The sequence below is a fragment of the Dromaius novaehollandiae genome, chromosome 18 (genome assembly GCF_036370855.1).
Source record: "Dromaius novaehollandiae isolate bDroNov1 chromosome 18, bDroNov1.hap1, whole genome shotgun sequence".
Lineage (NCBI taxonomy): Eukaryota > Metazoa > Chordata > Aves > Casuariiformes > Dromaiidae > Dromaius > Dromaius novaehollandiae.
In genome coordinates this window covers 6420030-6433720 of record NC_088115.1, presented here as the reverse complement: position 1 = coordinate 6433720, position 13691 = coordinate 6420030, and the positions used below count along the sequence as shown (strand labels likewise).

General features: G+C 40.6%; 1 protein-coding gene across 4 annotated transcripts in view; it reads left to right on the top strand.

Annotated features, from left to right (window-relative positions):
- The window catches only part of MAP2K4 (mitogen-activated protein kinase kinase 4), a 105576-nt gene that overhangs the window by 29534 nt on the left and 62351 nt on the right, over positions 1 to 13691 (top strand). For all 4 annotated transcript variants that reach the window (XM_064522512.1, XM_064522510.1, XM_064522511.1 and 1 more), the window contains one exon: positions 12010 to 12112. In XM_064522512.1, coding sequence (XP_064378582.1) covers positions 12010 to 12112 — 103 coding nt within the window. The remainder of the gene's footprint in view (positions 1 to 12009; positions 12113 to 13691) is intronic.

Below are 13691 nucleotides of genomic sequence, written 5' to 3'. Positions count from 1 at the left end.
TTATTTCTTTATACTCCTACTTTCTGCACTTTTTTTACAGCCATAGGAATGGATATATTAAGATCAGTAGTTAATTGTTTATATTCTATCAGTTCCATCCTCTCTACACAAACAGGTTAGAAGCTCTTTATTTAGAGTTGCATTTACTGTTTTAGCACCTGTTTGTTGCAGAAGGTTACATGAAATTATGTGGACTTCATTGTTGCAGATACTTTGGCCATTGTTCTGGTATGAGAATTTACTCTGTGCAACTATCCACTTTTTCCATCAGGAAAAGAATTGTGGTAATTCCATCTTTATTATCTTTGCTGACAAAAATGAGGATTTCTGCTGCATAGATAGATATTCACAAGCATCCGAAGTTACGGTAGCAACCAGCTGTTGGCCTATTAGAGGTAATTTCAGGTTATTTGCACATTTTTGAGAGCTGTAGCACTGTGACCGACTCTGTTGCTGTATCCATCAGTCAGCTAGAGGCTCATAAGGGATGCTGGTAACCAGAGTGAGTTCTGTCCTTCCAGAAGCATAGTACAGAAATAGAGCAAAAAGATTTACTACTAACGTTCAGTTGTTTTGACAGCTGAATGAAAATTTAGGGAAAGAATGCCAGCCTTGTGCGTGTTTCTGCTGCAATTCTATTAAAACTGCAAATTTTGTTGGAGTACCAGTGTCTGTCTCTTACGTTTCCCTACATGTGTCAGCAGTGTAAAACATATGGATTCCTCCTGTATTTTTTCTTTCTACAGCACATTAATATGGAAGACTTCAGAAGGCACTGTAAATCTTGAACTTTTATTAGCATACAAGGAGATCTTAAGTTTTTTTCCTTAAGAAATCTGAAACTAAAAGCTGATATTAGCAGGACAGCGTTGTCTCGTTTAGTAAGGCCTTTCTGAGTACCTGTTAGACTTGAGCATTATTTTGATGGTGAGGAATAAGTAGAGTTATAGATGTGTTTGGCTGTTTCCGCTGGATTTCAGCGTGAAGAATGGTTTGAATAAAATAATTTTAAGGTAAAGTAAACCAAGATTTGTTTGTTTGGTTTTTTTCCTTTTTTTCCTGCTGTGTGAATTTTCCTTTATTTTTCCGTCTCCAATTCCTTGAAAAGTAAAGTAATTACAGTGCTCTGTGACAAATTATGGTTCAGTAGTGAAGAGTTCACGGCTATGATGAATGCTTGTTTGCAGTAAACTGCCAGCGTTGTGTATCACACATCCATTGCGATGCAGCCACTGCTGTCCTGTGAGAAACAGCATGTGAGCAAATGAAGGACCTCGGAGTCAGCTGGACCTGTTGCCTGGCACTGTTGAGGTCCATGCTGTTTTTATACTAGATGAGGTGCTGAAGTGTGGTAAACTCACATTGTATCTCAAATACATGTGCCAGGAGAGCTGAGAGACAAGCAGACAGAGTGAGCGGTGGCAGGTTGTTGGGACTGCTTGGCATCTACCTAGGTTTTCTGAAAGACTGCACAAAGCTAAACTGCAGAGTTTGACTTGCTCTTGTCACCAAGACATTAGGTGATTTGGCTGCTAAGGACCTGTTTTAAGGCAAGAGTTTGAGAATATAAGAGTTGCACAGAGAAAATAGCTGTCAAGGGCCAATGTTGCATAATTGACACTGCACTGAAACCATTTGCCTTAAAGCAGTGCTTTGTTAGGCAGTGTTCTTCACATAGATGATACCAAGCTCAACAACAACAAAAAAATCCAGTTTGTATAACAGGGCTCTTAATGAGGAGAAACACAAATGAAGCCTCATATGCCGTCGGGATGTGGGATAATATGTTCCGAAGTGGGGGAGTGCAGCATTGGGAAAGGAGAGACATGAGAAGAAGGGAAGTCAGTGACATAGATGCTTGGATTCCCTTTCACAGCTTGCCCTTGTCCCTCCCTGAAAGATTAAAAAAAAAAAAAAAAAAAAAAAGAAAAAAAGAAAAAGATAACCTGAGAAGCAAAGGGCAGGAAACTTCCCAGAGTTTCTATGTGAGAGTCCTTTGGACAAAAACGAGAGGCACGCTAGAGATACGTGCAGAGGAGGAGGAATCAGAAGCTTCCATAATTTCTGTTGCTGTTTTGGGGAATGTTTTGCTTAAATTAGTCCAGATTTGCTGTGTTAATCCCACCCTAGACATCAGTGAGTCACTTGCCTTGTGGACATTTTCGATGTTAGAGAGTTACCAATTACCAAAGCTGCTTTGCCAGGATATACCTCCTTGCTTGATGGCCCAAAGGTTTCTTCATTCTTTCTTGCAGATACTTATGACAGTGTTTCCTAACTTCTAGTAGTATTTCTTGTTTTCAGTAAATTCCTCTAGTGATCTCTTTTCTCTTCAGAATTAAAAAAAAAAGAAAAGAAATGCTAACAATAAGGTAAACAGAATCAGTTGCTCCCCCCCCCCCCCCAAAATAATTGTGTTCTAAAATGGCAAAAGCCCCCACACTCCTTTGATTCGTGCTGTTCTTCCTAACAGTTGGTTACAGCACTCTCAGTGGCTGGGTCCAGGATACTTAACAGAGCCAGCGGGATGGAGATTGTGATTGACACTGCCACTTTTCTGGCATAAGGTAACTAGAGGGATGATGGAAACATACTTGCTGCTTTATCTAAAGAAACCAAATCCTTTCCATTGACCTTAAGCAAAGGCCTCAAGGGCAGATTTTTTTTTTATATTAACTTTTAATCTAACTCCATGCTCCTAAAATTAAAATATATATATATATATATATATATATATACAACCAAACAAATCTCCAGTCCTCTTCCCCACAGTATAAATTCTTGCTATGCCATTTTATGATGGAAAAAGTACCTGGCATGGTCTTTTGCAGAAGGGCTCCTGGTGCCTCACAATAAATTTCCCAGGGGATCGTCACCATTTCCTTCCGACAGCTGCTCCAGTACAGTCTTTACAGGATTATGTTCTAGCAAGAGGAAATGCAAAGTTGCCTCATGAAATTTTTTCAACATTTGCATCTGAAACAAAGTGCTTCTTTGAAAGCATCCCCGTTTTCACAGACACCTGATCTGGCAATGCCTCACAAATGCAGGCTGTTTGAACTGGACCTTCCAGGTTGTCTCCTTCAGGGTTTTGCCAAACTTGCCATTTGACTGAGTGACAAGTTAAATAATATTCTCCAGCTAGAAATTTCCTGAATTCCAGTGTCTATGGAAAACTGACTTCTAACATAGCTGTTGGGTTCCACGCTGTCGGCAGAGAGCTGCTCATCACAGCCTGATACGGACACAGTTGTACGCATCGGTGCAAACAGCTATAATCAGCCCAGAATGCTTGCCCAGGTCACAGGTTTAAGCTCTTTTACCACAGCTCGTCTGCTCCCAAGACTCAAATAGTTTTGACCCTGTTTATGGCTATTCATATGAATGATATTTCCATGTAGGGCAGCATCAGGGATAATAAATGCTAAAGGTTAATGGTGGATTTCAGAGATTTGAAGGGCTTCATTCTCAGGTCATTACTGCTGGGAATTTTCAGTCTGAGAGAACTAATCTTAATCTGATTGGAATTTCTTGCACTCGAAGCCTAACCTACTTTAGACAGGCTTCCTAGTGAAGATATTTATAGAAGCTGTTGCAAGTGCTGTTCGATGTAGCATACAGCCTGTATTGCAAGCTACATAGGTGAATGCTGGTGCTGAAGAGCATCTGTGCAACTCTTGGCTATCTCCCACGATTAAATCACTGCAAGGTTTTTGCTAAAGCGTTATTCAGGAGAAATGTTGTATTGCTTATTGTTTTCATGACATAGGAGGGTAACAACTCATAGCCGTTTCGAAGTCCTGGCTGATTTGGGCTCTTAGGTTTTTGAACTCTGTAAGTGGAAGCACGCTTGGGTTTGTAAGTGAATTATGGATGAACGCTGTTTTTAATGAAGTAACTTGTAAAAAAGAACATGCTTAGTATGTTTCTGGAGTAGATCTTCATCTGAATTCTGACTTTTGGATTATTGTAAATCAAAGGTTCTCTTTCTCTGACACGTTCATTAAAGAGGCAATGTGTCAGTAGCACTGCAGAGGACATACTTTGAAGAGTAACAGCACAAACATTTTCAGTAAGTTTCTTTAGTTACAGTTCTTAAAACTATTAACTGAAACTCCGCTTCTCTTCTTTCATTCAGACTCCCCAAATAACTTATTCTGTGTACTGAAATTCTTCATGTTTTGCTTCAAAATAGGACTAGTTGTTTTCTTGAAAAATTTAATTCAGTGTGTCTTGAGGATAAGGCTGGAAACCTACCTCGCTCAGAAGTTAGTAGTGCTGATTTTGGAGTACATCCATCGCCAAGATTGGAAAGGAAGGAAATACAGCTGGAAGACTGCAGCTTGGGAGGGTTTATAGGAAGGTAGTACTGTGCTAGCAGCAGCAGAGATAATGAGCAGTGAATTCCACATGTTTCAGGAAGTCAGCAGCAGCAGGGCTGCAGCTCTGAACGTGGATAAATGTTCCTCTTATGTCTCTACATCAAAGCATATGTTTTGTTTGCGGACAAGATCTAACAATTTGGACAGTAAGAGTTTTTGGTAGGTCAGTTTTTTCTTTTTCTGTTTTATTTTTTTCCAGCTTCGGTGAGAGTTCATGCTAGCTATGCTTTGAGATGCCCTGGAAGAAACGATCAAATAATACCAGGAAGATATCAGACCTGATGTTTTGCAGTTTTATAATGTTAAGAATATAAACAAAAAAACCCCCATTCAGCTTCCCTCCCAAACTAAAGCAAATCGCCAACCCATCTGGCCTCCTGATGCGCCTTCCTCCCCTTTTTTAATGTCTCTCTTTGACATGCTTTAACTTTACTTGGGAAGGGGTGCACAGTTCAGTTCACGTCCTTTGGTTGTCTTTCTGTTGTTTGTTGCCACAACTCATTTTTTGTTATATTTTTTTTTTCTGTTTATATTAGATTAAGAAAATAGAGTGTGGAGTTGGTTCCTGGCATATTCCTATTACATTAGCAGCAGAGAGACTTTGACATCCAACCAGAGAGAGTAGTCACAATCACACCATGACAAATAACAAGTACTTGATGGTGCAGGTTGGAGCCAAATGGATAGCACTTTGACAGAGGTCAGAGTGTCCCTGCAAGGCAGAAACCTTGAAGAAAATTGTTGAATGTTGAACTATTGTCATTTTGAAAAACTTACTTCCTGGAAAGGATCATTTTCATATGTGTAATATGAACATTGTTACCAGTATTGTTGAGATATGTTTAAAAGATATAGCGTGCAGGAAAGAGGATAAGGAAAATCTGCAAATAAAATATGTTTGCTTTGTCCAGCAGGAGGGGATTCAGAAGCCTGCAGAAATCATAGATATCTCAGGTGAAGTAAAAATAGTAATAAAGAATGCAGCTCTAGAGGAACACTTCGGACTGCCTGTTACCTACTGGATAGCTTTTTCCTTTTGCATGAAGACAGGTTGGCTGTGGTTTTGGTAAGAGGGCCTTAAAAAGAGTGACGAGAACCTAATTGCAGAGCCAAGTGCCTGGATTAATCCTAATGATGGAGAGCAGCACATAAATAATCATATAATTAAGCTAGCCTTCCGTTTACCAGTGCTGCAGGAAACAAATGCATGTTGTGAGCCTTGGTTCTTTCTCTGGAATAACATTGGGAGATCAAGCTCTGGGGCCTGCTTTAAGCTGTCTCTTCATTGTATAATCCCAAATGTTTCAGAGATACTCAGGCAAAAGCCACACTTACTAGGCAGAAATATGAAAAAGAAAGGCATTTTCTGAAATGAGAAGACAGGCCAAGTTGGCACAGTTCCTTAGGAATCTTGATATCTGGAATTAAATAAAGGACTCGGAAAGATGTCTTTTCCTTAAAATTGGACCTATTGAATGAGCTGTCAGGAATGGGCAGGTAAATAAGTATGTGCATTTGTGATCAGACTCTGAGCTTCTCTGAGAATGCTATTAATCTGCATTAATCAGAATAACGGTGTCCTGCAGAGATAGTATTGTCCTCTGCTGTCTTTCAGTTCCTTAAAAAGGCCTGTTCTCTTTCCCAGTCTAGGTAATGTGGATTCTTGCAGAGAGGAAAGATGGAGTTCTCAAGGGCCTCTGAGCCAAAGTAGCTCATTTTATACCAGCATGGTGAGGAACAAGCTACACCTTGCTGGCTCTAGTCCAATTGAGGGAATTTATGTGAAAACGTTTTTTCTTGTTTCTTTTTGCTGCTTCAATAAGGTCATCTTTGCTCTCCATGGAGCACTACCTTGTAGTTGAGACTGGACTGACTTCCTAGAAAGAATGCTCAGGCTTTGCTGATCTCTCTGTGTAGAGAAGGTACCTCTTCTGCTTCTGGCTGTCATGTAGTTGGGTCTTCAAATGCCAGCTGGACAAGGCTTCCCAGCTGCCTTTTACTGTGTCCATTTTGGCCACGGTTGATAAAACACCAAAATGTGTATTTGTAGAATAGTAGGACACAAGGGAAGATGTTCTCCCTTAACCTCAGTATCATGCAGTGGCCTGTTGCTAAAACAGCCTCTTTTTTAAAATAGGATATGAAAACAAGAATACTATTATTTTGTGGGCACAGTGATTTGAAATAAGGAAGACTATCATTTTATGGATATAAAATTATTTACCATCAAAAAAACTATTTGGGCTGTCTTTTTTTATCTGAGGCAGCATAATCCTGTTTAGATGCCCTCAGAACAAACACAGATTCTTCTGTTACCACTTCATCTCAGCCAAATCCAAGGTAATCTTGCATTCAGATGTAATCTGAATTTAGTATGACCATTAGCATACTGCTTAACAAAACCATTAGTCAAAATTCTAAAGAACCGAAGTCAGTAAAATTTATAGTTTTGGGTCTGATTTTGAGGATTAACCTTATTTATGAAGAAGTAATATGTTCCAAAACAAGTTTTGGATTTTCCAAATATTTGCTTCTCCAGTGCATTCACAATTCTCAGAGAAGTGGATATTATAGTAGTCAGTGATAAGAATTATGTATTACACTGGCAAAACTTTTTAAGGAAGTTTAATTTAAGTAAAGTGGATATTTCTGCAGCACACTTCATGACAATTTTGAACATACAACCTTGATGGTGATAGTGCATAAGCGGAATCCAGAAGCAACATTTCCTAGGGCTTTTAAATTCATTATGGAGAAACAACAGGGTGATCTGAATTAAATCTGTGGATAGTAAAATCACTAGTAGAACTCTCATACCTCAAGTGATTCTTTTGCCTTCATTTACGTTTTTTGCCTTCATTTAGGTTTTAGCAATGTTTCTGCAAGGAACAGGGTCACAAAACTATCAAAAGGAGAGATTTTTGGTTGAAGCTTAAGATTCATATCTGAAGTCCTTGATCTCAAAAGCCTGCCAGAGAAGATAACTTGCTTTGATTCTAGTCTGACTTCTAATGCATTTTAGTGTGTTGTTTCATGTGGAAACACATACTGTAAATGAAATGGCACATGACTTGTGCTAAATGGAAATTCCCAGTATTCCTCAGGATATCTGTTTCTTTACTAGATGTGTTGCTCATCACTTAAGCAAAAGAAGCTATTCTGTTTTCTTCCCAGGGCTGGGTTAGGTTTCTATATTTGTGTATTCATGCAAAATCTAGATCTGTATGGAGGAATTACGTTATTGAAACTATTCTTGGAAGACTGTTGAGACAGAAATCAGTAGATTGATGTTTAACTGGCACAGAAAGTGTTCTGGCACAATTTGAAAACGAGACAGACTTGGTATAAAAATTTTAGGGGTTTTCAACTAAGTAAAGAATAGGAGAAGCTTTTGAGAAGAGGAGATTTAACTGGTAGGAGTTAGCGAGTCAATTGTGTCACTTACAATATTGTGCCACTTCAAGGACAAACGTTCTATTAAGTTGTGTAAATGTTGTAGTTAGAAATGGAAAATCTTATGACACTGTACTATTGCCCTTCAAAGAGAGGGATAGTGTTTCAGACATGTGAATAAAACAAAACTAGAAGAATGATGAAAGCTGTAAATCATTGGACCTAGTCTGAGAGCAGAATTTATGCAGCCGTAACAGGAAAAGTGACTAAGGGATTGTATAACCATTATCTGCAAGTACCTGCCAAGAACTGACACCCACGCATGTCCGCACAATGGCAGGGGCAGGACCTAGAAAGAATAAATGAGCAGGGGAAAGTTTTAGGAATACATACGCAGACTAATAAGTATCTGAAATCCCTTGCAGTAGTGAATTCAGTGTTTGTGTTTCGCCCTGTTTAAGAAGGGAGACACCGTCAAGGATTTAGTCGAAAGAGGTCTCTGAGATCAGCTGGGCAGTGGTGCAGTGTTGGGGCTGTTGGACAGGTTTGTACTCTGCCCGGCCAGGAAATCGCCGTTTCCTCTGTAGTGTCAGGCCTGCCCAGTGCTGTGAGCTTCTGAGGGAAGTGGCGGGACTTGTCAAGAGACAGGTGCGAGATGCAAATTATTCTGCTTCTCTGTTGGCTCAGAATCCTGCTAGTGTTAACTGAATATTCTTGTTTGTGCAAATGTCCCATCTTTAAGAATATTCCCAGATGATTGGTCTCAAAGATATGGAGAGGTAATGAGTCCTGAAGTTTCATAACACAGGATATGATAGACTATCATCTTGATTTTGTCACCTTGCTGGTGGTGTTCAACTCCTCCTTCACTTCTGGATTATATATGAGGGAGAATTGAGCTCCCACGCTTTAAGTGATTCTCCACTAGTTCATTGGGCTCATATGTGCCATGAGAGCCTGAGCTTAGAAACTCTTCTTTCTGATATTTGCACAACAGCTGCATCTTGTTCCTCTGCGTGTTTTGCAGCAAAGGCGTGATTCTTGCCTCTCAGCTGGAGGATACCAGGGATGCAGGGAAGAAGGAGATCAGGACATGGTGTGTGTGGATAGGCAGGTATTTAAAGGTGAAAGAAATGTTAAATACACCTGGTATTCTTTGGAATGTCATATTGCTGCTCTGTCCAGCTAGAGGTATTTGCCTTTCACTATCCACACAGGACTTTCGGTGGCATTGCCTGCTCCGGAAGGCTTTGGAGTGACAAAGTCCTAGTAGCAGGGACTTGTTATCCTGTTTAGAAACATGATAGTATTAAATCTCTAAATGCCCTCCTCTGTGTTGTTTTGCACAAAGTGAGGTTATGTTGGTTCTGTCAGTAATGGGTCAGGGCCTCTTTGTGCTACAGAACGTCGGACAGCTGTAGTGAAAGGCGGGAATGGAGGTCCATCAGGCCACCCGGCCAAGCCTGGGGAGGGAGCATACGACTCCTATGAGATGTTTTTCAGTAGAATAAAGGACCTGTAATACATGTGTGGAAATAACTGTCTTTATAGGAAAAAAATGAGAAAAAGATTTGAAAATGGCAGCATTGTTAAAAGGTGGAACCTCATGCTGAGAAGCTGTTTAATCTGTTTGTCAGATAAAATGGTTGAATGGATAGTTTGGGCATTCCTTCACTTCCTAACATAAGAGCAACAGAAACTACTTTTTTACAGTGGGTTTAATAAGAGGCAAAGTAAGAGGATGCTATGAAAGGCGAAGTACACCAGATCAGACCAGCTTTCAGCACCAAAAGTGGTATTTCTTTATATTCTGATGAAGAGATCTGTATTTTTACTTGGGAAAGGAGAGGGCTATTCATTGCTTGTCTTGCTGCAGTGTTCTCAGGATTTGTAAACACAAGTATTTTATTGTTTGTGTCCTTATAGTTCTGCAGCCTAGGCCCTACTGTATCATTTCTTTAGGGGCAATGTGGCCAAGAAAAATGCCCTGGGAATGGAGGTGACCCCCTTACCCTCTATTTTGTAACACTGAGCTCCTTAGCGCAGTAGTCTTAACCCCAACCAGCTGTGGGCTTCAAGCTAGGTTCCCTTTACTTTCAGGCTAGGCATCCTTGCTTTTCCTCTTCTCCACCTTTTTTAGTGATAAAGGGCCCAGTACCACTGACTGTGATGTTATGCAAATCTGCCAGTGAATTGATACCTAAAAATGATGATCTGTAGTTTATTTTAGATGGTTGATACAAAGCTTTTGCTAATTGGTTTCACACTGTTGGATTTTAGTTAAGTTTCTTTTGTGGCATTCATAGGTGACAAATTAAGTGATTAAAAAAAAAAAAAAAAAGCAATGTGCGTACAGGTATTTCCAGATAAATTGTTGTATTACAGTGGGATCAAAGCTGAAAGTATGTATCAGTAATTTAGAAGTAAAAGGTATTGTAGAAGAAATATGTAATCATCTCTAAGTGAAAACTACACACCCAGAAAGGTCAGGGTTGCAGTGCAAAAATCCAAGTGCTTTAGGTAGGATAACACAAGCAGCTGTAACTGTGTCCTGCAGTGGTACCTTAAGGCAGAATTTAAACCAAGCAATCTAAACTATCATTTAACATATAGTTAATCTAATCTGGAACTGCAAACATTTAGGAGCTTTAGTCGGATGTGTGTCAGTGTTTGGTGATCTCAGCATCAAAGTGACATTGGCTTGTTTTGCAAGCTTTCCTGTGCATTTCAGGCTGCACTGTCTTTAAATTTCTTTTGACTGCATCCTTCAGTCTGAGTTTTCTAGCTTTATCATGTTGTTTTTAGATGAATGTCACCATGCTTGTAATTCTCCATGGCCTGAAATTGCTCTTAAGCACTTTCACATGTAATGAGCTTTTTTTCTCTCTTTTTTTTTTCCTTTTTTCTTCTTCTTTATCTTTTTTTTTTTTTTTTTTTTTTTTTTTTGGGTCATGGAGCTACTAAAAGCACACATAGTGCTGCAGAAAGTGATGGGTGCTTCTGCTCAAGCCTTTTGCTCTTCAGTGCTTTTTCAGGCCAAGAGGCCTGTGATATAGTGGAGAATTACGACATCTGTTTTACAAGTGTGGGCATAAGAAGGGTGCTGGGATTCAGGGTATCAAACCCATTTGTGATGGCCAGTGCCTCCTGGGGTGGGAGGTGGCAGGATCCACCTTTCAGATCAACAGTAAAGGGTTAAGGCATCCACCCAGGCAGTAAGAAATCTGGGCTGAGCCCTGCTCGCCCTGAGGGGGTTTCAGTCTCCTGTTCCGGGTTTCTGGGCATCTGTAACAGGTAACAGTTGGTGTGGAAGAGGCCCCTTTCCCTTGTGCCTGTTGAAGCTGGGCCACTCTGTGGGGTGGGATGCAAGTTTGCTGTGGCTGAACAGGGGTAAGAAAGGGTCTTTTGTAGCCCAGTGCGAGGCTGGGAGGTATGGCCCGCACGTAGGTATGGCCCACACATAGCCTGTCAAAGTGTGCGTTCAGCCTTGTTTTTAGGTTTCCTTGTTTTTAGGTGTCCACCCCCCTCCCTCTCCCCCCCTTTTAAGTCTTTCTCGTTGGACTACAGGACAAGGCTTTCTCTCCCCGGTCACCTCTCTGACAGGCTGCGTTTCGCACCCTGCTCGGCTCGCTGGCCCGCTTTGGCAGGAGGAAGGCCCGGCCCTAGCATAATCCTAGCTGATTATGTCCATTTGCTGTTCGGCTGAGGAGGCTCAAGCCACCGCTTGACATGTGGTGGCTTCCCTCCTCTCCTTAAGCGCAACCCCGTCCTTTCTGGATGTGTTGAGCATGGCCAGGCTGTGCTGAGCGGGTTGGATGCCTTGGGCGCTGCAGCCGAAGCTCAGCCTGCCAGTCATGAAATACGTTTAAAGGAGCGAGTGTGCGTGGAGGGGGCGCTGGGGCCCGGGACGGAGGGGCACCGAGGCTCTTGGTGGCTGGTGGCCGACACCTGATACCCCCTGCGTTCCCGTTGTCAAAGAAGGTATCTTGAACACCTCTGCTAAGTGACCTACCAGCCTCGCAGAGCGAGACCAAGGAAGACCTTGGGATGGGAATTGACTCCATTTCTCTGTTCCTGTTTTCCTCACAGAAATTATTATTTGTTAACGTTGTGGTAAAACACGTTTTCCTTTTCTTACAGTGTGTTTATTTTTTTTCTGTTTATTTCCGGGTGCTCTTACAAAATAATATTTTGTTGCTGACAAAAAGTTTACTTTATGTTCGTTGTCTCCCAGGTAAACGCAAAGCGCTGAAGTTAAATTTTGCAAATCCACCTTTCAAGTCCACAGCAAGATTTACTCTAAATACTTCTGGAGTTCCTTTCCAAAATCCACACATGTGAGTATAAAGCCAAAGGCACAACTAGTGGAACCACTTTGAAATTATTTAGCCAACACAGTGTTATTTTTAAAGCAGTCTGATTTCTTCAGTTATCTGTAGATTGTTCAAATTATGAGTTTGAATCACTGTAGAAAAATTTTTGTGATTTTTTTTTCCCCACTTTTTTTCAGAATGAAATAAGGTTAAGTTTGGGATCACCCTGTTTTACACTGGAGCTACTGTCTTCCAGAATTGTTTAATTTTAGCTAAATTGTAGCTAATAATGCAAGTTATGCCTGTAATTAATTTCTGGACCTATTCACTGTCATTTTCCTGTCTCTTTATTCAGTGCTTATTACTTTTCATTAGAGAGAAGTTCTTGTTTCCGTGTTATTTGTGAAAGACATAACTGTGATAGAATCTTTAGCACGCAAATAAACAATGAGGAACTGAGGAATATAATTCTACCAAAATGGAGATTTAAGGGAGTTACGCAGTGATTAGCCCTCACCAAATTTTCAAGATAGATAGTTACGGCATATCCCTATCTAAAGTTTGAATGCAAGTGTGGCACAAAGCTATTCCTGACATTAATAAATAGTAATAATACATTGTCACAGAAAATACTAGCTTTGTATCCTCAGATCCACCGATCTAGATTGATGGGTGACTCACCCACAGCCTGTACATTTGGCAGAACCCAGATAGCATGCAAAGATATCCCAAATTTTTTCTCTTTAGGTTCCCTACTGGGTCTCAAGAGTTTTGTCAATGGCAAGTCTCAGAAAGTGCACGTGAAGCTTTCCCCGCTGCCTGGACTCTTCAGGGGTGTCCTTGGTTATAGTGTGCTTCTGCTTTGCTGTGCATGTTGCTGCCTCTTCCCTCTAGCTGAGTTCCTTCTGCTTCCCCAGGATATACTCTCTATGGTCTATTCTTATTTCTGGTAGCTTCTTTCACACTGGAGATTTTCAAGCAAGCTTTTACTGTGTTAGAAATATGTTTCTGGTAATTAAAAAATCTAAAGATTTTTACATGAGTACTTTAGAATATTACTCTTACCACCCCAAGTGAGTTTTCCAGCAAGTCCTCCCTCTCTTTTTCTCTCTCTTTTCCTCTCTAAAAGTTTTTTATTGTTTGTAGGGCTAGGCTTTATATTTTCACTTTCTGTGCCTCTTCCTCAACATCATCAAACCCTCGTAATAATTTTCTGTAGGGCCCCATCTTGGACCTCTTCCTATCTCAAGCCTCCCTCACTTCCTTATATAAGGGATTTTGTTTCAGCTAGCGAGTTACCACCGTCAGCCTTCTCTAGAGATTTGACTTTTCTCTGTTTACCTACACGGATCTCTGTCTTGGATTCATTGGCAGTCACAGTGATTCCTGCCTAGAATGGAAGAACTTCCATTGTTAATTGGTGACATCTTAAGTTCCATGTTTGTGCAAGTGATTGTTGACATTGTCCATTAAGAAGGTGCTGCTCTGTCTTTGTGGGGATTGCAGTTGTTGGCAGGGGTTGGATTCTGGTCTGGTTAATAGTGTAACTGGTTCTGAAGGTTTGGAAATATTTTGGGTCAGATATGATAGCTGTTAAACTGTC